Here is a 26,712-nt window from a genome sequence, read left to right on the forward strand (position 1 = left end):
TTACAGCTTATTGAGTCTTGATTTTAATGGATTGTTGGCAGAGGGCAGTTGCTGGGAGTGTTGGCAGAATTTGTGACAGAGAGCTGCAATAGGCCAGCCACTGCTGGACCTCTAGTGTCCTGCTTTTACCCGAAAGCTACCCGGCAGATGCCATGCAGCCCTATGGTGCCGGCACTATCAAGGGATAAAAGATTACACTTTTATTTAATAATTACTGAAACACAGATTATATACTTCCAACATGTAAGGATGTTAAAGTCCAGCTTTGAAACATTAGGGTCTGAAGTAGGGGGCATGGGGTCAGCACAACACAAGGACACAGAGCCACAAGTTCTCTTAACTTTATTTCCCCCATAGCTTGTATCACTCACCAAAATCTCTCAAGCAGTATAAAAATTACGTGACTACATTGTATTTTTCTTTAAGTGAACAATTACAGTGAGTTTACATAGAAGAAAAAAATGTGTTCCCTAATATCATCTCATGATCAAATGGTTTACATATCATATATAAAAATATTTTCAAAAATCCACATGCATTTTGAACCAAGCAACTTGTTATAATTAACAAAGTGTAAGCAAGCAAGCTAACTTTCTCAGCCAGATTTTTACTGGCAGGCAGAAATTTGCAGTTATCAAGAAAGAATAATTTTATTATTTACCTTAAAAGTAATCATAAAAATCTTTAAGGAATCATAAATCTAAACTTTTATATAAAAGAATCTGCAAGGTGCACATCTACTCAATAACAATTTTTTTATTAAGTCAATACCAGGAATCTGAGGGAAAAAATGGAAATTAATTATCACCTTGATCATTAGCCCAGCTTTAGCAAGAGAGGCACATCAGCCAATAGTAGTCTGGCTGCCATTGTTCTTGTCTCCTGACCTCAAAAAATCCCTAGGTCAACTATTAAGAATGTTCCTTTCTGAACCTCAGATTATTTCCTAAAGTTTCCTATATCAAATGCACCAGCAAAAACATCTTAATCTAACTTTCCTAACAATCTTTATCTCCAAATTCTTTCTAAGGGTGGTGAATGTTACTACACATCTTTAAGTCTTACTACAAGTTGTAGATGACTCTTTAATCTGCTCCAGCAGCAATGCTTGAAAAAGATCAATCACCATTATTGTAAGGGTCAATGGTACTGCCCACTCAGGGACTGGAAGGCCCCTTAGAGTTTTTATACATCTCATAGATTAGGAGTGGTGTGATGACTGAGAAGACAACAGAGTTGTTTCCGTAACAGCATGAAGTCCTGAGGACATGTAGTCCTTGGAACCTTGCCTCTCTAAGGCACACCCATCATGATTGTGCTACTGGTAGGCCATATTCCATGAGTTCTAAAGCCATTTGTTGTTCTTCTCCATGGTCTTCAACATAATGGCACAGGATATCCATTATAATTCTACAGGGAGCATAGTGAAGAAATACTAAACCAAAAAGTAGCTGGGCAAACTCCAAACTCTGTATCTCCATGTCTGATGTCAAAAGTGCTCTTCAGACCTCCACCTCCTTTCAGCTTTGTTGGCTGCAATACACCTCTTTCTCATGGGCTGATTCCACGGTTAGAATCTCTCCTTTGAAAGTACCCCACAGCTCTGTCATCTCCAACATTTTGGGGTCTCCAAGGCAATCCAGGCTTCACCTTCATAGCTTTGCACAATGGTCTCTCTAGGCCTCCATGCAAGGACACACCTGACACATGTCTGGCCTTCTTACCTTTCCCTAGTCACAACAAGAGATTCCATGATCCCTTTCTTGTATCCTTGACTCTATAGCCAGAACCAGATGGCCAAAGCTGCCATGTTCTATTGTTTGCTGGGGCCCTCATTCCACATGGTTCCTCAAATACTTTTTTTTACAATCTTTCTGTTTAGATGCTTTTCTTCATTGCATAGGCTTGGCTGTCCTGCAACTTGCTTTGCAGACTGGTTAGCCTTAAACTCTGGGTTTAAAAGTGTACATTACCATGCCTGCCCCTAAACTTTTCTTTAATTCCCTTTTACAAATTGGAAGCTTAGCTAGGTGAGTCTTGCGCTGAGGTTACTTCTCCCTTTATTCCATTTAGCATCAGGGTTTCCTCCAATTTGTTTACACTTTCTGATGCTCCTTCTCTCCTCAAATGTTACATTTTGTATTGTTCCTTGCTCAACTTGCTCCTATTGCTTATAGGTCTGCACAAGAGTGACCACTAATAACTACACAACAGAGTTAATATTAGACTGTTTTGAGATTCCTTTTGCCAACTAATTAATCCAAAATCTTTTAATTTAGCCACAGGCACTTTTTTTCTTTGGACAAGGGCATGAGCAGCCACGATCTTCACTAAAATATCACAAGAACAGTCTGTAGGCCACATACTAAAATTCTTCTTATCTGAAACCTCTTGAGCCAGGCTCTCACAGTTCAAATCACCCTCAGCATCACTGTCTTCTGTGCTCCTTCTAGGGTGGTCTATTCAGTCGTGCTTAAAGCATTCCACTGCTTCCTAGCCCCAAATCCCAAAGTCTACATCTTTCCAAACCAAAGTATGTTCAGAACTATCACGACAATATCCCAGTTCCTAGTATCGACTTCCGTCTTATTTTGGGTTTCTGTTTCTGTGAAGAGATACCATAACCGTGACAACTCATAGAGAAAAACATTTAATTGGGGCTGGCTTATAGATCAGAACAGTCCATTGTTGTCATGGAGGGTAGCTTGGTGGCATGTAGGCAGATATTGTGCTGAAGAGGTCGCTGAGAGTTCTATATCTTGATCTACAGGCAACAAAAGGGAGAGAGAGAGAGAGAGAGAGAGAGAGAGAGAGAGAGAGAGAGAGAGAGAGAGAGAGAGAGAGAGAGAGAGAGAGAGAGAGAGAGAGAGAGAGAGAGAGAGAGAGAATGAGACATACTTTCTCCAACAAGGCCATAACTACTACAATAACTTTTTAATAGTGCTACTCCTTATAGGCCTAATAGGGACCATTTTTATTCAAACAACCACAGGCTGTTTTGCATTTGTATATGTTTTTGTACCTTATGTGTGCCTGGTACCCGTAGTCACTAGAGGAGGCTAATTCCCTGGAACTGAAGTTTTATGTAGTTGCAAGCGCTATGTAGTACTGAGAATTAAACCAACCCTAGGTCCTCTGGAAGACCAGCAGGTCTTCCTAACTGCTGTCGTCTTTCATCCTTCCATGTGATTTTTAAAGCCAGAGTTTTAGCTGTCCCTACACACACACGCGCTCTCGTGCACACACACACACAGACACACACACAGACACACACAGACACACACAGACACACACAGACACACACACACACACACACACAGCTTAATAGCGTAATAGATGAGACAGAAAGCTGGTTCTCAATGGGAAGAATTTTTGTTGGTGTTAGTTTTTTTAAATAGTCTAAAGGTTAGATATAAGGCATAGTGGGATAGGATGGGTGGACGGATGGAAGTTGTTCCCTGGGTAATATGTAAGTTTTGGGTTGAGGGAGCTAAATTTGTGGATAGATAGATTGGCTAAAATAACCAAAGGTGTGTTCTAGAATGAATTACTATTAAATTATAAACTCTTAAGACCCTAGAATTGGATATGCTATTTAGGAAATCACTGACTTCAGAAAGACAAAATCTTATAAGATTTTTTTAAAAATGAGTTTATTTGAATGGTGAATGTATTTATTACTAAATGGCATTTTATAAAGAGCTGGAGCTTACTAGAAAACTTCTAAAGAAATAACTAAAGCTTAAATTAAAACTCAGCTCTTATATCATTCCCAATCCAGACGCAGGAGTATCCAACCTTTTGGTCTCTCCAACATGCATTTTCATCTAAAAACCTCACACTTGAGACCTGTTCAAGGCAAGTTATAGAATAAAAGTTACAAAAGGAAATCTCATAATATTTTAAGTAAGTTTTTGATTTTGTGTTGAACTATACCATGAGTTCTCCTGAGCGTCATGTGGCCCATTGGCCATAGTTTGGTCACCCCTGGTAGATGTTGAATGCTCCATGATAATCCAAAGCATACGACAACAGTGAGGAGGCCGCTTTAAAAAGATGGCGCTACATATAAGGATGGGTTTCCCTTAAGAAGTATCATTTACGGGCTGGAGAGATGGCTCAGCCGTTAAAGGCTAGGCTCACAACCAAAAATATAAGAAGTATCATTTACATTTCCATGCCCACAGCCTGGCTTCAGTCAGATCATGAATAGGGCTTCATAGAGGAAGCCACATTGAACCATGGCTATGAACCCAACTTTAACATCAAACGATCTCTGCTCTTTAAGAAGAAATTACATGTAAAAAATTACAGTTGTGAAATTAGTTCACTGATGCTGCAACCACTCAGAGATTTATTGCTACTCGAATGCTTTCTTTCTCATGAGACACACTGAAATAAATAATTTCTGTGTAGGCAACAATGTGACCAGTGTAAGTCATGTTTAAATAACATCAACAGACTCTCTAATTGACAATTACAACCATCAATCAACTAGATGGTATTATTCTATTAGGAAGTACTGAAGATTATATGAAGTGGAACACAAAACTGTATTGTATGCTGATAAATACAAATAAAATAAAAATCAAGGTCTATCCAACAAATATTAATTGCTTTTCTTTGAGTCCCTTGCTTTGAGTGTGGGATCCTTCAGATATAATGTTCCCTTTCTCTTCTGTTCCTTTGCCAAGACTCCCCAGGAACAAGTACCATTTTCTTCTTCAAATTCTACAATAGCTTCTCTGTACTTTGCCTATGACACTTATTCTCGCCTTAAGATATGTATATCATCTTTGTCCTACTGAAGTAAATATAAGAAGGTAGGGGGTAAGGTATCTGTCAAATATATAGCAGTCCATGTAAAGTCACAACTGACCATAAATTCCTTTTTTAAGGATTTATGCATATATGTGTATGCCTGAGTATGTATGTGCACCCCATATATGCAAAAGCTCACAGAAGTCAACAGAAGACATCAGATCCTTTAGAACTGAAGTCTCACATGGTTGTGAGCCACTATGTGGGTTCTAGGAATTAAAACTCTGCAAGAGAAATAAGTGCTTTTAACCTCTGAACCATTCATTTTTCCATAGCCTGATCCTAAATTCTTTGGCCAAGAGAATATTTTAGCTTTGGTTTTTCCATCTGGAGTATTCCTTCACTTTGCTATCATATTTCTCCTTTAGTTCTACAAAAAAAAAAAATCTTGTTAATTTCATCAACAAATTTTGTCCTGCTAAATCCGGTGGTCAATTTTCATTATTTGTCATTTTTGAGCTATCAATGGATATCTTTCAAAATGGTAGTAAAATCTAATTAAGACTCTCAGCAGGATAAACCTTCTCGTGTTCACTCCCAAATTTGGGGTGTTGTGGAGGCAGGGACCTTGGCTGGAAAAGGCCTACTTACCTTCCTGGACCTTTTATCATTCAGTTTTCTACTTCCAGCTCACTTTAATATTTGCTTTTTTCCTCTTAATTTCTAGGATCTTCCCCAGTCTTGTTCTCATCTAATCAGTTTGCTTCCTAGTCACTGCAAGCTGCACCATTAGGGGAGAATGGTTGCACATTCACCATCATATCCTATGGGAGCATCTTCCTGGCTCCTGTTTGCTCTAGCTTCCATTATGTGACTAAGTATTCCTGTCTGAGGAACTCCTCCACTAAGATCCTAGCCCAGCAATTCTTTTTACTCATTTGCTTTTATTTTTTTCCCTTTCCACGAGGTCATCTCCACCGTCTTATATGAACTGTGGCATGGATGCATATATTAATTATTCAAAAGTCTTTCTTTTATTTTTGCTATGATTTTCAGACCCATTACTGAAAACTCCTAGAGATAGCACTCTTCCTAGCACTTTGATTTCTATTCTTTCATTTCTCTTAAGATTAATCCAAATATTTCTGCTAAAGCCATTTTGTCAGTTTTATCAACAAGCTTTGTGCTGCTAAACCCAATTTTTGTGGCTTGTCAACAGCAACTTCAAATTTGTTCTTTTCCTCTTTTCTAAGTTCCCCGTGCCTGAACCCAACACACCACACTGGGGTCTCTACATCAGAGGCTGACTTTTTGCTGGTTTTCCTCATTTTACAACCCCTTGGATTAGAAGCCTTAAGGCTCAATACTTGGACTTTTTTCTTCTATGGCTTCTTAAACCTTCATGATACTCTGACTCAGTGCCTTTATTTATGTGTCTTTGTGTTCAGTATCATCTGTGATGCTTGAAACGTGAATTTGTCAGCAACCTCCTTGACAATTTTACTTTATTATTTATTAAGTGTCTCATATTTAACACTGCCAAAGCAGAACTGATTTCTCTCAGTGTACTTCACATTCTGAATTACCTTAATAGCAACTTTATCCTTCCAGTAGCTTAGGTCCCAAATCCCTGGCATCATTACTAGTATCTTTCTTTATCTTTAATCATTTATCCCCCTTGCTGTTTATCTTTAAAATGCATGCAAAATATGGCCTCTTCTTGCCAGGCTGTTGTTTCTTGCCTGGATTATTGTATCAACCTCCTTGCTGATTCTCTTCTATGCTTAACTTCCTAAAGCCTCTTCTTAACACAGCAGTTAAGGTGATGATGTAATTCTTCTGCTTAAAAATCAGGTGGTACCTCCCATCTCAAAATATAAACTTATTACAATGGCCGAGCCCACCCTATCCAATCATCCAGCTCCTTTCCACATAACAATCTGAGCACGTTTTTCCTATTTGGTAACTCCACTCTAGGCTACACACACCACCTGGCCATGCCAACATAGGACGACCTCTTAGCCGTTGACCTAGCCATTGTCTGTGTGTTCCTTGATTCCTCTTCTATGGAGCTGACTAGTTCTCTGGTTAACTCCAGCTTTTTTGTAAATGCCATTTTCATGGTGAATATTTTCTATGTAATCACTTTCTTTTCTCGCTCCTCTTTTCCTTGCTTACTTCTCTTTAATAATATTTATTCTTATTCATTTTCTCTCATTTTTTTGTTTTTGTTTTTGTTTGTTTTTTCGTTTGTTTGGAGACAGGACCTCATACAGCCCACTCGGCCCTCCAGCTGAGGTCAGCCTTAAATTCCTGATCTTTCTTCCACTTCCTAAGTACTAGAATTATAGGCATATACCACTATATCTGACTTTATTTCATTTTAATAATTTCACATTATTTGTAATCAGTTTATTAATTACATTTGTTACATATTTACTGAACAGACAAATGTTTTTAACTAAGATCATCAGTTGGAATCAGTTGGAATCATCAGTAGATAAGTTAATAATGTTGTGCCTGGATATAAAGACTGAAATAGAACAATATTTACCTAAGACTGTGCTTTAAAAGTCTATGAGAAAATATTAAAGCAAATCTTGACTATGTATAAGTAACTGTACTTCAATTTCATTATATACCAACTTGTCATGTGATCAACTTGCTGGGTTGTATGGATCAACAGCATATACTTCTCGCGTTTCTAAATGAAGAGCTCCATCTTTGGGCCTTGTTTTTGTATAATAATTGCTAAAAAGGAGACATAAAAAAGACAAATATTTACACATTAATTGTGATTGTAGTGAAGACTCATTAGCTGTCTGCTTTCTATCATTCCCGGAAAATTGTATTTTCACATGTGATTTCATCTCATTTTCTTAAATATTAAACAGCATAGGCCCCCACATCAAATAAATAACTTTTGGTAATTTTTTTGGTAATAGTTTGGTACTGTTCAAGTTAGAAGCTGACACTAGATATCTCATTATTGCTCTCATTCATAAAACAATAAAAGCTTTGAATGCATTTCAATTAGTAGAAAATAAATTTAAGTAAATTAGAAAATGGAATTGAAATCAGTGTTAAGAACTTTTAAAAGCATGCTTGTTGCTGGGTGTGTGCACAACTATAATCCCACCCTGTGGGAGGCAGAGGCAGGAAGATCTCTGTTGAGTTCAAGGTGTTCTACAGGTGTCAACCTGTTCTGCAAAGCAAATTCCAGGGTAGCCAGAGTTGTTACACAGAAAAACCTTGTCTCAAACAACAACAAACAAACAAACAACAAAAACATAGCTGTTTGGTTTATATCAATTGAGACTCTGGCATAAGTGTCCCATGTTAAAACACCTTAATAAGTGATAATAAGCAGACAGGGACATTATGAATTATTTTTAGATTTTTTTTCAAAATTTCCTACACATGTTGTGTTCTGATAGCAAACTTAGAAACCACATTTTCTACTTATTTAAAATTTTAATTACTCTTGGCTAAAATTATCTCCTAACTTCCTGCGAGAAAAGCCATACAAATGACAGCCCAATTTTTGTCTTTTAGATATTCTCTTTTGAATTCCTTAAGCATTATTCTTCTAGCTTTCCTCCCTCTCTGTTTTCTCCTCCCATCTTTAAATACTGCATTTCATTGTGGTCTGCTCATATTCTTACTTTCACCCTTTTTGTTCTCTGTGATCTCAAGACTTCCACTGTTACCTACCTGAGCCCAAACCTGCTTAAATTCTACATCACAGATGCCTCATAATATTGCCCCACATTCTGCCTCTCCCCCCTCAGTGAATCCTTTTCCCTGGGGTCTTTCTATGTGTCTTTTCTTTCCACATCTGGTATAAATTATTAAGTTCAGAAAAATCTATTTTCTTCATTGCAAAGGTACCCTTTACCAGTGCTACGGCCTCCTGCTCCCTACCTTGCTTTTGGAAATGCAAATCTGAAGACCTTATTTCCTTGCAATGATCTTACAGGTCACACAGCTCTTGTCATAGCACAGAAGGCTTTTCGTGATTCACTCCTCCTGACCTTGCTAGATTTTCCTCAATGGCTGTTGAGTGGAACATCGTTAGTTCCATATATGTTTTTAAAAAATGTTAAAAAAATTTTTTTAAGTAGTGTAGTCTGACTCCTTTGAAAAACTCAAATAAAAATAAAAACAGGCTTCTTTATCGCCATATTTTATTCTTGTGGGTATTATGAATCTAAGTAAGAAAAAACAGGAATTTGTAGTATTTCTTGGTTCTATTGAGGTGTAGAACGCAGGTCTTTCTCAAATCTGAGACTGTATGGTGCCCGCCCTGGTAATTACTATTGCATACTTGATATAGATCATGACTAAACGTGTGAAATCAATGACACTATCATTATGTGATGGTAGTGTAACCCTGCCATGTCTGATGCCAAGACTAAAGATTGCTAGTTTTTGGTGTGTGTATGTGTGATGTTTGGGATAGCATGGCTTGGGCTTCCCCAACTCAAGGTTACCTGATACTTTGCAAACCTTCATCTGAGTATCTTTCCTTTCTTTGTTTTCATTATCTTTGGGTTCACCTGAAATAATTTTTCTCTTCAACTTTTTTTCTGATAAAAACTATTAAATATTGGCAGTTGGAGAGATGGCTCAGTGGTTAAGAGCACTCACTGCCCTTCCAAAGATCCTGAGTTTAATTCCCAGCACCCACATGACAACCATCTGATCCTGTCTTTTGGTGGGTAGATTTACATGCAGACAAAGTATTCATATACATAAGTAAACATTTTTAAAAAAGATGAAAAAACTATTAAATATTAATCACTGCTTTGTGTCCCAAATACTATATAATTAAGTATAGCAACATTATGGTATTTGTTGAATTGCAAGCTTAACCTCTTTTACCAGATTGTGACCTTAATGTCTAAGTCTATGTCCTGCTAGTCTAGCGTGATGCTAAGCTAAGGATGATGTTAGTAGTTACTGTGACCAAACAATGAGCAGACATGATCATTATATTTTCATATGCCTTCTATTTATCGAGCATCATCCGCAAACATTTTTACAAAATCACATCTATTTTTGCTAGACAGAGCAGCACATGATATATTCTTAGCAAATTGTTGGTATTCTTCAACATTGGGCTTTAAAGTCATCAATAGTAGTGCAGAAGAATAAATGGTGTGGTTTCTATATAGATCATTTCATTTTAGGACCAATATATTTACTTTTATACTTTAGAAAGACAATAATTATTAAAAAGCTTTATATAAAGTAAAGGAAATTAGACAAACAGTTATATGAAGGTTTACAAAACAAAAGAGAGAGAGAATGCAAGAGAATCATTAAACAGAACATTTCAAAATGTCTTCAGGTGTTATCATTGGTTTTGTTCTGTGCTATTTCTTAGACTTTTTTGTGATTTGATTTTTACAAGAACCCAAAGGCTGTTGTATATGTTGGTCAAACATCCATTTGAACTTACCGCTCTCTGGATTTTAATATTATAAAGAAGATGACACTAATCAAAATGATAAATGCTGAGCCTGCAGAAATACCTGAAAGAGGAAATGAATATTTAATGCCAGAAAAAAATGGGACAGGTATTGCTAGGAAATGAATGCAGGGCCTACTCGTAGTGGCACAGAAGTTGTTAGTGTGATTTTCTAATACATTTTTCTTAACCAAAAACAGTGAATTACTGAACAGTCATAATTAAGCTCCACTTTTTTCCTAATCGTATCTAGTCCATGTTTTATTTGCAGCACCAGGCACATGGACCACAAGGCTCAAGTCAACTTTCCAGGAAGTGTTTTTGTTGTTGTTCTTTTCAGTTTCATTGGTAAACAATCTTGACCCTGGGGTATAATTAGGGACATGGAATACCAGAATCCCATAATTTTGCATAACAATATTTGTTGTGATGTATGCTTTGCTACAGCAGAATAAGATTACTTATTTAAATTGTACCAAATACCAATAGCAAATGGAATGAGACTTTCAATTTAAAAACCTTGAATACATTTTTCCTTGAATACACTTTTAACTCTAACCTAAAGGGACATCTTTTTATAATGTGTCATGAACATTAAAATATCCTTAAAATATGAAAGAACATCAGATCCAATGTATTAAAACAAAACACTAATGAATTGAATGTAAAACAACCATTTATATCTTAACAAAAATATCAGGACACTCCAAGCATTTAAGAAAACTCACCAGAAACAAGAGGAACAGTTGACCCTAAGGAGAAAAAAAAATCCACAAAGCATCAGTCTAGCAGTACAAGGTAATGTCGTCTAAGAGCCATTACACCTGATAATGTCCCAGAAAGCAACTGAGCTCTCACTTAGTCTACTCATGATACAGATATTAGTCCCCAAGTTACACCCACTCTTTTATTACGTCGAAGCTCAATGGATATCGTCTTGGATTAGATAAGTTGTGAGTTTATCAATACACAGCTTTCTAGGCAATGATATTTAGGATCAAATGAAAACGGATATAACAGGTTAGTTGACATGTTTTTGGAGCACCTCTCAAGTTGGTAAGTACTTAAAAATCAGCCGAGAGAGAAATCTCAGTAGGGTTTTTTTTTTTTTCAAAAGTAGAAAACATTGTTTTACAGTTTTGCTCCTTTTAGAGTTTTGTGCCCCTTTGATGTGTCGTGCCCCATACTCAACTATCCTTTTCTTTGTATTGGTTACTGCTTTGTATCGACTTTTAGTCTCTTGCCATAGAACTGTTCCCCATGTCAAAGCCCCAGGCATCTCCTATTGACAGGCACCCCGTTCCCCTCCTTCAGGGGTGGGCGTTTTACAAACAGCAGTAAGGGGCTGGCACCTACGGTTTTTGCAGATAGCCAGCGGAGGGTTCCATTGGTTTTCATCCTGGCACTGGCTCTGTGGACTTCCCTCCAAGGAATACCCATCCTCACATTCCAGAGTCACAGTAGTCCCAAACCGATAGGTTTTCCCAGGCTGAAATCCCTTCTGGATTCCATTTGTATCTTCAGGGAAGCTACAGTTTACCTCTGCAATTTAAAAAAAAAAAATCTTACTAATACAGAGCCATGATTTGTACTTTTGCCAAGAAAGTAGAAGTTGTCCTTACTAGAAAGGTTATGGAATCAACTTATTTCATTATGGTAATCAAAGCCTCACTGAATAACAGACTGCAATAGAACAGTCTTTATTGTCAGCCATTTTACAACCACCTAGCAGGCTAAGCTGGGCTGTTTTCTACTTGCATGTCTGTGCCAATGATATTTAAAAAATTCTAATGCCTTCTTGGAGAGATACTAAGGGATGAATGTACAATATTAAATGTTCCAAATTACTGTTCTTGACTTCTAGTCTTACTCTCCACTTCTCATACATACACATGCATTCTCATTTCTTCTATTATATTTTGAGCATGTAAATCAATAGTGTTCAACTTGTAGCCTGCACACTACAGTATAGGAACAGTATGTTCCAAGAATCTGCTGTCTCAACATTGTGTAAACATTGCTCCTCATTTATTCTCTGATTTCTCAATAAAAGCTGATCAGCCAATGACTGAGCAAAGGAGAAAATATGATTAGATTTCTGATCCCAGACAGGAGGGGAAGAAAGAGATAGAAGAGGGGAGGATTCACCACAAGGAAGGTGAAGGAGAGACCATGAGAAGACACTTGGAGCAGAGAGAGCCTGATCAACACTAAAATACAAGTATCTCATGGATTTTGGCTGGAAGATAGCCAGATTATCTTAGAGGATTAATAGATCAATACTGCTCAGATATTGTGCCATAAAGCTTGATACATCTTATAGTCTGTCTCATTTATTTGGTAGCTAGCCAGGATAAACAAATGACTACTTATAAAATCGACTTAACACCACAGGCGATCTAAAACAAAATCTTAAACCTGTTTAAAATATAATGATATTTTTGCTAACTTGTTTGTACATTTCTTTTTAAAATATTTATTTCTCCTCAATATACTCCCTCCCTGTGTGTGTGTGTGTGTGTGTGTGTGTGTGTGTGTGTGTGTGTGTGTGTGTGTACAATGACAGCATATGTATGCTGGTACCCTCAGAGGTCAGAAAGTCCACTTTTTCTGCACTGGATGTTCTGATCTGGAGTTATAGGTAGCTGTGAGTTACCCTATGTGGGTGATAGGAACTGAACTTGGGTCTTATAGAAAAACAGTGTGCACACTTAACCACCGGGCCATCTTTTGCTCCAATTGCACAGTCCTTGAACTTGAATTTTATATATGATAACATTGTTTCACAATATGAAAATTAGAAACATGCCTAGTAAGAGTTTGGACTTGAATACTCACTGCTAGTTGTGTGACTTTGGGTAAGTCACAAATCTCTCTGAGACATTGGAAGCTTATGTAAGTGGCAGAATAATAATAGCACCACTCTCCTTTGAGTCTCATGAATATTACATGAAATTATAATCGGAGCATCTGACATATAGTAGAATCCTCAGCAATATTCTATGCTAACTCATTATGCTTATTTTATATACATTGTTGATAACTACTTTATCAAATTTGCAAAAATTGTCCATAATCTCAGTACCAAATAGGGAAACAGAATCAAGAGAACATTGTAATTTTCACTCACAGCCCTTAAGGCAGACAGTGGACAGGTTTGTTCCTCAGCATGAATCCAGGATCACAAGTATAATCACACAACAGAAATCATTCTATGATAGATGAGAGTTTCCTGAGCTATGCCTTCGAGGCTTCAAATTAGCACCCTAGGTTGTGTGCTTTCAGTTCTTGAGTAGAATGCTTGTCACTGGTAGTTACGTGCGTGTTTGTTCTCCAGGTCACCACTCTCTGAGGCACCCCTAGGTTGGCACATATGTGACCCTTGCTACAAGCTATGGAAACAAATCCAGCCATTGCCTTCAAGACAATAGAGTCATGGGCAAAATGTGAAGATTCTTTTGGTTCCTGAGTCATCTTTCTTTTTTTTATAGGAATCTAATCAAATTCACAATCTTGTATCAGCCTCCCCAATTATAGCATTTTAGGCACGTGCCATTACATCAACTTTTCCCTTCTGAAGGGATTATCTTAGAAAATTTTATGTAAATATTTTAATATGCCCCTCTGTGAAAGCTTAGGTAACTTTCCTTTAAAGAAAAACTACCTTTAAATCTCTAGGAAATCCCAGAGACCTGGGATGTGCCAGGGGCCCAGGACTCAGTGTGGACTTAGCTGAAAAGCCCTACAGTGAGGAGATGGAACATGAAGATCCCACCTCTGGTAGTTAGACAGGGCCCCCAGTGGACAGACAGGGACACCAATCCACCTTAAATTTGTGACCCAGAATTGTTCCTATATAAAAGAAATGCAGGGACAAAAATTGAACAGAGACTGAAGGAATTGCCAACCAGTGACCAGCCCAATAAGGGATCCATCCCATGAGCAGGCACCAAACCCTGACACTTCCCGATGCTATGTTGTGCTTGAAGACAGGAGTTTAGCATGGCTGTCCTCTGAGAGGATCTACCAAGAGCTGGCTGAGACAGAGGCAGACACTTACAGTCAACCTTTGGACTGAGGTTGGGACCCCTATGGAAGAGTTAGGAGAAGGACTGAAGGAGTTGAAGGGGATGACAACCCCACAGGAAGACCAACACTGTCAACTAACCTGGATGCTGGGGAGCTCCCAGGGACTAAGCCACCAGCCAAAGCATACAAGGCTGGTCCGAGGCCCCCGGCACATACTTAGCAGAGGATTGCCTTGTCTGGCCCCAGTGGGAAAGGATGTGCCTAATTCTGTAAAGACTTGATGACCCAGAGAAGGGGGATGGGAGAGGAGGGATGCATCCTTTCAGAGGTAAAGAGGAGAGGGGAAGGGGTAAAGGACTCTGAGAAGAGGGGCAACGTTTAGGATGTAAGTAAATAAAATAATTAATTTAAAAAACATTGTTAATACAAACAAGAGTTTTTGCTTTCATATTTTCTAAATAAATGAAAAACAGTAAATTCTAGTATATTTTCCATAGTGGTAAGTGGTACAAAAGTCTTCTATAGTTTATATCCACAATCATATGACTGAAGGTATAGGGATGTTTTTCAAATGCACTCTTATTATAACTTTAACAATAATGTGACTATAACTATAATCTTTGCAGTAAACTTTAACTTTGTATTAATTGATTAAGTATACTTAATTATCATACAATGTATCTCTAATAATTTTAATCTGAAAATACTTGAAAGAATATATATATACATATATACATATATATAAATTACTTTGCTATAAAAAATAATAACAACAACAAATCAGAAAAAGTACCTTTGCAATAAGGGGCAGGATGGCTCCAGGTACCCTCATGAGTACAAATAAGACGTGCCTCTCCAGCCATAAGGTAGCCTTGGTAACAACTGTACATGACTGACATTCCAGGGGAAAATCGAGCTATAGTCCCACCAGTATGATTCCCATTGGGGATTGTGGGTGGAGACTGACACCCTAAAGAAGCTTGGATATCAACAAGAAAAGACTTTTAATTGGACACAGTAACACAAGGCAACACAATCTCTGGAAAACAGTAACACAGGAAAGCAATGAGAAATAAGCCAATTAGTTCATTCTCAAGTTTCGACAAATGTGTGCTTTTCCTCTTTACACCATATATGATTAAAAGAAAAGAGTCAAAAGTATTATAGTTTATTCGCCCATAGTATTCTAGGATCTTCCCTTGGTTGGTCCCAAAGTGTAGGAGTGTTTTCAACGAATTAATCTACTATCTTCCTTCTACATAGAAAATGGGCTATAATCTAAGCACGGCACACACAAATATCCAGGAACAAGTAAGAGGAACCACACCTCTGTGGAGCTTAATAGGCTGCACCTCACTCTCAGGAACAAGCTGTCCAATAACAATTAAAATTATGAGACAACTTAGTGGGTTTGAAGGTCAGCTTCATTCTTCGTTACATGCAACGTTCTCTTTCTGGGTAACACAATAGCCTTAAATATCAAAACTTCAAAGAACATTATTTTTAAGTATTTGCCAGAAAGTTTGCCCACTTTCCCAATTCTAGAGTCATGAGAATGAATAAATTAGAGGTTAATCTATATGTTAATCATCATTTCAGGTACTCTTGCTTTATAGAAAGGAAAGAGAAAACGTCAAGTGAGAAGACAGGAAAAGGCAAACAATCTTATAAAAACACTAACTGCTTTACCTTTTAGATGCTTTACTTTTAAGTAGAGGGCAATCTCAAAAGTCTTTTTATTTTGTAAAACATCTCACTCTTTATTACAAAGATAGCTTACCAGTTCTGATACAAGTTGGTACACCTGGTAACCATGTGTTATTAGTATGACACCTTATCAAGTGACTGCCATTCATGATGAAGCCTTGATTGCAGACAACATGTATTATATCATTATGAGAATATGCAGAATGAGTTTTATTGAGTTTGTATCCATATTTGACTTCTGGATCAGGGCAATGAGTTAAAGGAGAAGATTGTAAGCACTGTGGTGGAGGTCCACTCCAAGATCCATGACCTTTGCACTGCAAACTTTTCTCTCCCAAAAGATAGAACCCTTTATCACATTCATAAGAAACTTCATTTCCATACAGGAAGTGCTCTGCCATCATGCCAGTGTGACTACCATTTGCAATTGTTGGTGGAGGTGGACAGAGAATGACTGCAGAAGAGATTTAGAGAATTTGAGCATTCATCACAGTATAAACAACACTATACAAGTGTCTTATATTTTATATAAATAGTTAAGGTTTGGAAACTAGAGCATGCTTTTGGTTAAAAAAAACTTTATCAAATGTTATGCTTATGTAAGTATTACAGGTTCATTCCAAAAATTCAGAAAATAAAATGAAGTATGAAGGAATAGTTTTGATCAAAAGTAAAAAATTTACCATGTCTTATACAAAGCATCAAGAAGTATAAACTATTAAAGTAGTTGTAAACTTGTTCTCCATTAATTGATTTTCCCTTTTTAATTCCCTAATCTACGGTTGACTTCTCCCATGTCCATAATTTACCTGTACAAACTGCAATCTTTTGGAACCAAGTCCCATTCTCAGCATTTTGACACTTCTCATAAGTATATCCAGTCAACTGGTACCTAGAAAAAGATGTTATATTACATTTCTTCTTAATACTTTTCTTCTGCATCATAGGAAGTACAACTGTAGAGATAATTCTAAATTAATCCTTTGGCACAGCAAAACAAATTTTTGGTCATCCAAATCTGAAAACTATTTTTATATTAGAAGCACTCAGAAAAGCCCTTGCCATGTCAGAAAAGCAGGCATGAGCTGCTAGTTTGACCATTGTGGGTAGAGTGTTGAGGAATCCCCAAATGTTTTTTACCAAGACAAGCTGTGGGTTGAATTAATAAACAATATGAGGTGGACATTCTTTCTTAGAGTGGACGGCTTTACACTCACCCATTTTGACAGGTTCTATTTACTAGTTTTATAAGTGAATGATCTGAAATGCCAGGAAGTTTTCTCATAGGTTCACATCCTTCTGGAAAGACAAAGTTGAGATTGCTTTTAGATTCCTCATAACAAAAAAAGGTGACTCAGAAACCAAAAGAATCTTCACATTGTGTCCAAGACTCTATTGTTCTGAAGGCAACGGTGGATTTGTTTCCATAGCTTGCAGCAAGGGTCACATATGTGCCAACTTAGAGGGGCCTAAGGGGGTGGTGACCTGGAGAACAAACATCACACATAACTACCAGTGACAAGCATTCTACTCAAGAACTTAAAGAACACAACAGTTGATACCCATTTAAAACCTTGGAGGCATGGTTCAGGAATCTCTCATCCATCATAGAAAGGTTTCTGTTGTGTGATTATACTTGTGATCCTGGATACATGCTGAGGAACATGTCTGCCTTCAGGACTGTGAGATCCTGGCCATAATGTGAAGTTTCCTTCAGTTCCTGAGTTGTCTTTCTTTTTGGTATGAGGCTGCTTCTTCTCATTAAATATCTTGGATACTGGATTTATGCAAAGATCACAATACACCAGATTTATAGCTTTCTTTTGAACAGAGGAAATATGGAAGTAATCTGTGTCCCTTTGCCTTCATTTCAAGACTCTTGTTTTGAGTAGGAGATAATAAGTAAGACTAGAGTTGGAAATGTAGCTCATACTTGGGTAGTTTGTGTAAGGCACCAAATTTGATCTCCAGCTCCTCAATTAAATTTCAAAACACAAAACATATATACATAAGTAAATATCTTTTAAATTTTCCATTGGGTTTGCCTTTTTACCTTTTTTACAATGTGGTGCTTCAGGGTCCCAGGTGTTATTGGCTTTACACCGGATCTGACTGCTTCCAATCAAAATGTATCCATCACGACATTTGAATGTCACACTATTATTGTAGAAGTATGGGGCTTTATTGTCAGTGAGCTTGACTCCATTTTCAACATGGACTTCTGTGCACTGGACAGCAGGGAGGGAAAGTTTACAGAGAGGAGCAGGGCTACTCCAGGAGCCTCTTCCTCTGCTATCACTTGTACAGTGGATGGTTTGTTCCCCGATGAGTTTGAATTTTACTCCTTCCTCTGACCCAGGATAGCACATGTAAGTGATGACAGTTCCGTATGGGACATCTTCTGAGGAACGCCATGTATGTGTCCCATTGAGGATAATAGGAGGTGGTGGGCAGGTGATTTCTAGGGATATGAAAAGATACTGTAGACATCAGACCAAGGGTTAGAAGTGCATCAGTTCTGACCATGTTATTTCTTTGGAGGGTGTGGATTATGCACTCATGCTGTAATTAAACCTTATTGTTTATATAAAATTTAAACAAATTTCATTGTAAATAAAATTTAAATTAAAGTTATATATGTTGCCAAAGGTCATACAAGTATTAGACAACAGGAACGGAATGTGAGTTGAGATTTGACACCAATCTCCTATCTCTTCCCTAAATCTTGATGTAACCCAAAGTAGGAATTGTGGCTCAGATAGAGTGATCGCTCTATATTCCGAACATCCTAAACCACAATATAAACTAGGTAACTAAGCACATGGAATTTGACTGATTAAAGAAAGAGGCAACAAAAGGAAGGTGGCAAAATAGATAGCTGTAAAGCTTGACAAAATAATGTAGTAATTCCTATAGCATAAGTCTAAAGTAGGAAACTTATCAACCTTATATCACTTTAAATCCTCTGTCAATTTTGTTACTCACCTTTACAAAGACGAATCTCTATAAACCAAGGAATTGTACCTTGACACAGTTGATAAGCACTCTCACTTATCTGGAACCTGGAGAAAAAGAGTCATACCATTTGACAACATGGTTACAACAAACTAAGCAAGCATTATGGGCTCTAGAGGCAGACTGACAAATTTTAGGACAAAACACAACAGGAATAAAATATAGCCAACCTCAGCACCATCCATCAATTACATTGTCCTCATGCATGGAAAAATACAGTAAGAATCTGTGAGCATATGAGAGGGAAGACCTCTGAAATGAACTTTTATACACAGTTTGCAGTGGGTACTGATGAGGCAGATATCCTTCAGAATGAGACATGTTTTACTCACCCTTCATCACAAGAAGAATTGATGGCTGGTCTAATAAAGTGATTCTGAGGCCTCTCAAAGACATGTGGTCCTACCGGCTTACACTCTGCAACTAAGTAAAAAGATAGAATGAATAGCAACACAAGACAATCTGAGGTAAAATATCTGTAATTGTGGCATCATACCTTTGCACTGGGGGGGAATGGGTGTCCACTTCCCCTCAGAGGTACAATGTATCGTGTCCTCTCCCACCAGGAAATAGCCAGGGTCACAGCTATATCTTATGGATGTACCAGGGTCAAAGTTGAGGAAGTATCGATCTTCTTTTTGCCCATTGATGATTTTAGGAGGAGCCTGACATCCTAAATGAAAAACAGATACAATGAAACATTGTCAGCATAAAAAATAGAAACTGAGCCAAAGTAGTCAAAATTAATATGATAATACCATCATTTGTATGGTAGTTGTCTGGAACAGAAGGTATTTTGTAATTCTCAGGTAATTTCATTTTCATTTCTTTCTTTTTTTGTTTTACCCTTGCCCAATGATTTAAAGTTATGGATTTTATTCAACAGGGTTTCAATGAACACTACTATAGTGTATTCAGTATCATTTCTTTTGCATAACTCATAGTCTACTAGAGAAAGGCAGGCAATAAAATAGTATACAGAAAAGTAATCTGAATCACATTTGACAGTAGAAATACAGAAAAGCATAAAGACAATCTAGGTTCTGAAGTTAGGGAACAGCTGTAAAAATCATAAATCTTCTAGTTCATCAGTAGTGGGAGGGTAGTGAGTTGAGCCCTGATACAGGGTCACTATACTGAAGCTCTCCATTTGACTAAGTTGGTTGGTGACAGATTTCTCAGGATCCACCTCCAACAATGAGCTGGGGTTACCGCAATGAGCACTATACATGACTTTTGAGTACATAGTGGGGATTCAAACTCAGATCTTCATGCTTACAAGAGCAAATGTGTTCATCTATGGGCAACCCAGTCCCCAGTCTCAATGGTATTTCTAAACATGCGTTCTAGGGCTGGCAAGACAGCACAGCAGGTAGAAAGTGCTTGCTCTGCCTACATGATGACCTGAATTGGACCCCCAGAATTTATGGTAGGACAGAACTGACTCTTGAAAGTTGTCTTTTGATCTCTACTGGTGAACCCACCACATATACACACAAATCATGTATATACATATTCCCAGTAATAAAACACCTTTTAATGCATTCTATTTGCTTTTCTACTACAATAGCGGTTAGATTTAGTGAAATATTATGGATTCTTAAAGTTCTATATGTGTAATAGCAAAACATAAAGGAAATATAGCTTGTTTATAGTTGTGAAATTATGGACTTTTTTGAGACAGTATCTTTTATGTAGTCAATTCACAGAGAGCTGCCTGCCTGCCTTTGCTTCCTGCATTCTTGGACTAACGGTAATGAACCACCAAGCATTGCCTTAAAATTAGAATATTTTATTAGCACTGTGCAGAATGAGTTCCATTATGACACTTTCTATATATACTATAACATGATAATATTCATACTCTTGATTTCCTCTCCTATCGTTTCTTTTCTTCTGTCCAAAAAGTGTCCCCTCTCCACTGGAAAAAGGATTCCACAAGCGAAAACATGTATTTGTTTTTCTAAGTATAGCTATTTCACTTTACATGATGTTCTACAATTACATGTATTCTCTTGCAAAGATATAATTTCATTCTTTTGACTGAGTAAACTCTACTATGTGTGTGTATATATATATATAAACAATGCATGTGTTAAAGGATACACATGTTAATTTCAGAACTTGACTTTTTAAAATTGCCTTTTCCCTGTTTCTTGTGGGAAGTGTGCACATTTGTATATGTACACTGTCATGTGTGGGGTGCAGGTGCATATGAGTCCTCAGTCAGATGTCAGGGATCATTCTCAATAGCTCTCCCATCTTTATTGAGGTAGAGTCTCTCAACCAATCCAGATCACAATGTTATGGCTAATGTCAGCTCTCATTTCTTAATCATCTTTTTTTTTATACGCAGGCTGGCACTAATCTGTTTGGCTCCTGCTTGCTGTAACTCACTGCCTATTCCCCCAACTCTGTCTTTTACTTTCTTTTAAAGATAGGATTTTACTATGATCTCAAATTCACAATCTTCTTGTATCGGTCTCCCCAAAATAGCATTTTTGGCATATGGCATTACACCAGATTTTCTCCTCCGAAGAAACTATCTTAGAAGACTTTATGGAATATTTTAATATACTCTCCCAGGTGAAAGCTTTGTTAGCTGTCCTTTTTAAAATGATTGTTAAGACAAACAAGAGGTTTTACTCTCATATTTTCTAAAGAAATGGACAACTTAGTAAAATTGTGGTGAATTTTCCATAGTGCTGAGAGGGTGATACGAACGCCTTCTTTATAATTTGTATCCACAACCATGACTAAAAGTATAGGCACTAGAAAGACCCTGTGTAAAATCCATACACCCTTCCTCTCACTTTTTGAAACGACTCATCTTTGCATACGAGGCACCTACCCTTTTCACACACTGGTACTGGTGGCTTCCATGTGCCCTGGGCACTGCATCGAATTCTCCCGCTGCCCTTCAAGGTGAAGCCAGGTTCACAAGAAAATGCCACAGTGTCATTATATGAATAACTCTCCTTCAAAATAGATAATATTTGCCCCCTATTAATCTGGGGTCGTAGACACTGAGCTTCAGAAATTGAAAGTTTACAGTACGGAGCAGGGCCACTCCAGATCCCAGTCTTCTCACTACTGTTGGTACAATAGATAGTCTTCTCTCCGATAAGAGTGAAGTTCACTCCTTTCTCTGGGCTTGGGTCACACATGTAGGTAACGTTGTTTCCATATGGTACATTTCCTGAAAATCTGCCTGAATGTCTTCCATTAAGAACAGGTGGAGGTGGTGGGCAGAGAATTTCTAGAGATGATAAAGGACAGTGATTTCTGAAACTGCTTGAGTTGTTCAGTGAGCAAATGCAATATAATTACAAGTGTGGTTTTAAAATTTTATTTTTGAATCCATCTCCTTTGCTGATGTCTTAGTTCTAATTACCAAATACACAATCTTATTTATATTCATGGCTCATGGTCTCTTACCAAGATCATGTATCTCTGGGAGAAAGAAGAGCCGCCAACTTTACTTTAGTTAAGGACACAGCTAAAAGGTAACTGAAGGGTATTATAGTGCAGACCAGACCCTTAAACCCTTAAGATTTCTAGGTTATTGGGTTTTTTATTTGTTTTTTTGCCGTGAATCCATTTATCTTTATCTATCTATCTATCTATCTATCTATCTATATCTATCTATCATCTATCTATCTATCTATCATCTATCTATCTATCTATCATCTATCATCTATCCATCTATCATCTATCTATCTATGTATCTATCTATGTTTATAGGAAAAAAGTACATGCTTATAGGAAAGCCAAGGACATGGTGTGTGTGAACCTCTGTATTTTCTTGCAAACCACTGTTGTCTTACCTACCTTTACATACTGGCTTTTTGGTCCAGACGGCTTTCTGTTCAACAATTACACACTTACTAGATGGTTGTCCTTGTAACTCGTACCTGGAGACAGGGGTTAGAATTTGGTACTATTAGGCAGTTTGTGCTGTAAAACTGGCAGGCTTGACTTCAAATCTACGAAGAGTCCACTTAATCTGCACAGTTACTCTTTTACCAGTATTCTCTTTCACCACTATATTCCAGATTATTCCAGACTCATCCATGCTCTTTCTGTAGGCTTCATGGTTCACAGCAGGCACATATAATCCAAGAACATTAAATTTTACAGAATCTGCTGATACTCACCCTTCATTACAGGAGAAGTACACAGTTGTGCCAACCCGAAGACTCGGAGGCTCTTTTACCTGCCCATTGGGAAGCTTTTCTGGACGTTCACACTTGGCCTCTAAGAAAAAGATGGCAAGAATAATAAATAAACCATAGCCTTCATCAGGTCAGCCTCAAATAGAGAGTAAATTTAAGGTACCTTTGCATGTTGGGATGACATCATCCCAGGCTCCTGAAGATAAGCACTTGATTGTCTTTTTTCCAACAAGCAAATAGCCAGGTTCACAACTATATGTCACAGACAACCCCGCAACAAACTTTTCAACATGCTGTCCTGTGTGGTGTCCATTATGAATCGTTGGAAGTGATGGGCACTCCAGAGGGAAATCTTTATACATACACAGAGGAGGAAAGCCATCAATCAGATGATACATGCTTCTAACTCTAGCTAGGGAGGTAGCATTCTGTGGTAACCAGTCATCATCAACTTCCAATTCATTCTCAAGCAGATGTGGCTTCATTATTTCCATTCATGCAAAAACAATTACAATTTGGGGATGGTGACTATGGGCCCAGTAGTTAGCCCTGCTTGCTGTGTAACTGTGTAAATCAGGCTATCTTTTAACTCAAGATCCACCTGCTTTCTGCCTCCCAAGTGTGGAGACTAAGAGTGTACCATCATACCCAGCTTTATTGTGCCAATTTCTTCTTTAATTATATTATGTGAATTACTTTTGCCTTGAGAAAAATTTCAGTTTCTAGAAAAGTTCACCTTAAGGCCTATAATTTAGAGGATTATCCTGACAGACATTACTCATACAGTTTTTTGGTATCTTATTTATAACATGTATATAAATATGTACATTATGTTTAACACACATACTATTCTAAACTCCATTGCATTCCATAACGTCTTTCATGTATCTCCATTTTACTTTATATATATATATATATATATATATATATATATATATATATATAGTCACCTAAATCTTTAACAGTTGTTTTCCATAGATAATCCATTTTGAAACTATCTTAAAAGACACTTTCCTCTCAGACTGTCCTTTTATCTATGGTTAGTTAATCTACTGATATAAAGTGAAATAAATATAATTTGTGGTACTTGTGATTGAACTAGGCAAGCACTCTGTCATTGAGTTATATCTACAATCCATTTTGTTAATTTTTATTTTGCTACAAGGTCTGGCTAAATTACCCAGGCAGGTTTTAAAATTACAGTGTGGACAGGCAGGCCTTGAACTAATAACACTCTTACTTCAGCCTACTGAGAAGTTGAGATTGCATTTCTGTGTTACCAGGCCAGAGAGAATCATACTTATAAACAATATAGTATTCCTAAGTTCTCTGACCTATTTAGAATTTATCAAATTTTTCTTTATTAAAATGTTATAGTGTAATTTTGTCAAATACTGACAATTTCTATACTTGCAGAATTAAACTTTGAATTTAGATTCATTAGCAATATAAACCAATTGAAGTGAGAATAAAACATTTGCAGTAGTCCCTATTTTTAAAGTTAGTTGACTTGAAATGCTACAGCCTAGGAGATGATTCGAATAAAGATTCGATCACTTGTGAACATGTTTGCAGCAGCCACAGAGCAGGTCATTGTTTCTGACTACAGTAAACAGATATTAACAGATGAATCTTAAATCCATTGGGCATATTTTTGCTCCCAGATTCCAAATTTCCCACAGTCACCTGACTCCCACCCTTAGAAGCAAGGATGCTATGCTCAGTTAAAATTCCCTTAATTATTTTAAACTCTTTCACTTGATTTGTTTCAAACAAATAGTTAGAATCCCTACAACTAAGAAAAAGCTGAAAGCCATCATTTTCCTCGTTCACTTGCTATTCTATCCCAGCTCATGTCTCTGCAACTCAGAGACCCCATACAATTCTTCCATCAGGAGCAACAAAGAGTCTGCCCATAAGTGGAAGGCCATAGTCCTCAGTGAGGCTTTACTTCCCCTCAACGCTCTCTCTGGTTGGCACGGCACGGCCCTTGATGTAGCTTTGCTTCCACACTCAATGCTCTCAAAGCTGGCAGACCCCAGAAACCTGACACGCTTTTATTCCTACTTACCACTCTCACAGACTGGCAGGGGTGTTGGTCCCCACATTTTATTTGCCCGGCACCAGACAGTTTTGCTCCCTTTCATGGTGAAGTTGGCTTTACAGGTAACTGTCACAGAATCACCATGTTTGAATGGTGGTCTAGATCCTGGATTTATGATTCCCCCTGGTACTATGGGCTTTGAGCAAGCAGACATTTTATTCCAAGGTTCACATATAGGTGTAGCTTTATCCCAGGTGGCAGTCACTTGATCTTTACTTATACAAAAGATAGCCTTTTCTCCAATGAGGCGATACCCAGGTAAACAAGTGTACCTCACGACCGTCCCAGGAAGTACGGGAAGAGAGTAATAGAGTCTCCGAGTATTGTTTACTTCAGGAGGAGGGTCACAAGAAAGCTCTGAAAAGTAGAGAAGAGGCAAAGTAAGCATACTGATCACTTAAAAAAAATAAACGAAAATTTCAAGAACAGATCAAATCACTTTTCCAGAAATATATTTAGAAATCAATTGTTTTGGTACGGTTTTACTTTTAGTTTGTTTCCAAATGCCTAAACTCTTGCCTCTCTTGATCCTTGGCAAAGAAATGAATATAAATCACCTTAATCAGACAACAAGGAAATAGAATTGATCTCAAATCCATCTAACATGTAGTTTCAGGGATTATTTTCATAGTTTTTACTCTAAACAATTTTAATAAGCAAAAGGCAAGCTTAAAATATGTTAATAATGACATGCTAATCGCATGTCGCATGTCAGCAAGGACTGTTGACATTTGTGCTCAATAGCCATGATTTCAAATCCTCGCTGTCATTCAATAGTTGTATGACCTTAGGCAAGTCCTATCTCCTTCAGCTTCAGGGTCCCAATCTATAGGGTAGTCCAGGTTCCATAAAGTACGGTAAGAATACAGTGAGACAAGAGCATGTGGATGAGCAGTCAGAATACCCGAATACCAGCTCCTCAGTGCCTGCTTGAGACACACAGCCAGCTGGCAGGTAGCATAGTCACATTAGACACAGTCGCCAAAGATACTGCAGCCCCATTACAAGTCCCGTGATCCCTTAATGCCAGAGCCCTTTGAGAAACCATAGAAATGATGTTTTGAGTAATGATCTCATATTCTTTACGTATCCTAATGACATGAAAGAAATTGTTAACAGCTACTATGACACATACGCATCTTTTCTGGGAAATAAAGGAAAATTGTCCTGGAGTGGGTCTATCCCAAAAGTTGTTGCCTGTGTGTGGGATGTGTTCTTCCAGCGGGGCTGCCTGTCTGGCCTCAGTGGGAGAGGATGCCCCTAGCCCCACAGAGACGTGATGTGCCAGGGTGGGGAGACACCCAGAGAGACTTTCACCCACTCAGAAAAGAAGGGGCGGGGGGAGGGTTGTGGGATGGGGTGACTGGGAGGGAGGCAGATGTAAAATGAATAAGCAAAAAATAAATAAATAAAAATAATTAAATTTAAAAAAAGAAAAAAAGTTGTCA

General features: G+C 37.7%; 1 protein-coding gene across 3 annotated transcripts in view; it reads right to left on the reverse strand.

Moving 5' to 3' along the window:
* Nucleotides 1-325: 325 nt before the first annotated feature.
* Cr2 (complement C3d receptor 2) overlaps nucleotides 326-26,712 on the reverse strand; it is a 37,947-nt gene continuing 11,560 nt past the window's right edge. For 2 of the 3 annotated variants that reach the window (XM_008769847.4, XM_063272195.1), the window contains 18 exons: nucleotides 25,232-25,621; nucleotides 23,324-23,512; nucleotides 23,143-23,242; nucleotides 22,817-22,899; nucleotides 21,837-22,244; nucleotides 19,482-19,658; nucleotides 19,318-19,408; nucleotides 18,956-19,032; nucleotides 18,024-18,431; nucleotides 17,188-17,269; nucleotides 16,780-16,862; nucleotides 16,044-16,424; nucleotides 15,057-15,242; nucleotides 11,591-11,776; nucleotides 10,963-10,986; nucleotides 10,226-10,298; nucleotides 7,408-7,512; nucleotides 326-2,764 (listed from right to left, as the gene is read on the reverse strand). In XM_008769847.4, coding sequence (XP_008768069.1) covers nucleotides 7,419-7,512; nucleotides 10,226-10,298; nucleotides 10,963-10,986; nucleotides 11,591-11,776; nucleotides 15,057-15,242; nucleotides 16,044-16,424; nucleotides 16,780-16,862; nucleotides 17,188-17,269; nucleotides 18,024-18,431; nucleotides 18,956-19,032; nucleotides 19,318-19,408; nucleotides 19,482-19,658; nucleotides 21,837-22,244; nucleotides 22,817-22,899; nucleotides 23,143-23,242; nucleotides 23,324-23,512; nucleotides 25,232-25,621 — 3,032 coding nt within the window. In that variant the 3' untranslated portion in view covers nucleotides 326-2,764; nucleotides 7,408-7,418. Of the gene's footprint in view, nucleotides 2,765-7,158; nucleotides 7,513-10,225; nucleotides 10,299-10,962; nucleotides 10,987-11,590; nucleotides 11,777-15,056; nucleotides 15,243-16,043; nucleotides 16,425-16,779; nucleotides 16,863-17,187; nucleotides 17,270-18,023; nucleotides 18,432-18,955; nucleotides 19,033-19,317; nucleotides 19,409-19,481; nucleotides 19,659-21,836; nucleotides 22,245-22,816; nucleotides 22,900-23,142; nucleotides 23,243-23,323; nucleotides 23,513-25,231; nucleotides 25,622-26,712 lie in introns of those variants that run through there. The other variant, NM_001105989.2, reaches the window with a different exon arrangement.

This window comes from Rattus norvegicus, chromosome 13 (assembly GCF_036323735.1).
Source record: "Rattus norvegicus strain BN/NHsdMcwi chromosome 13, GRCr8, whole genome shotgun sequence".
In the NCBI taxonomy this organism is placed as follows: Eukaryota; Metazoa; Chordata; class Mammalia; order Rodentia; family Muridae; genus Rattus; species Rattus norvegicus.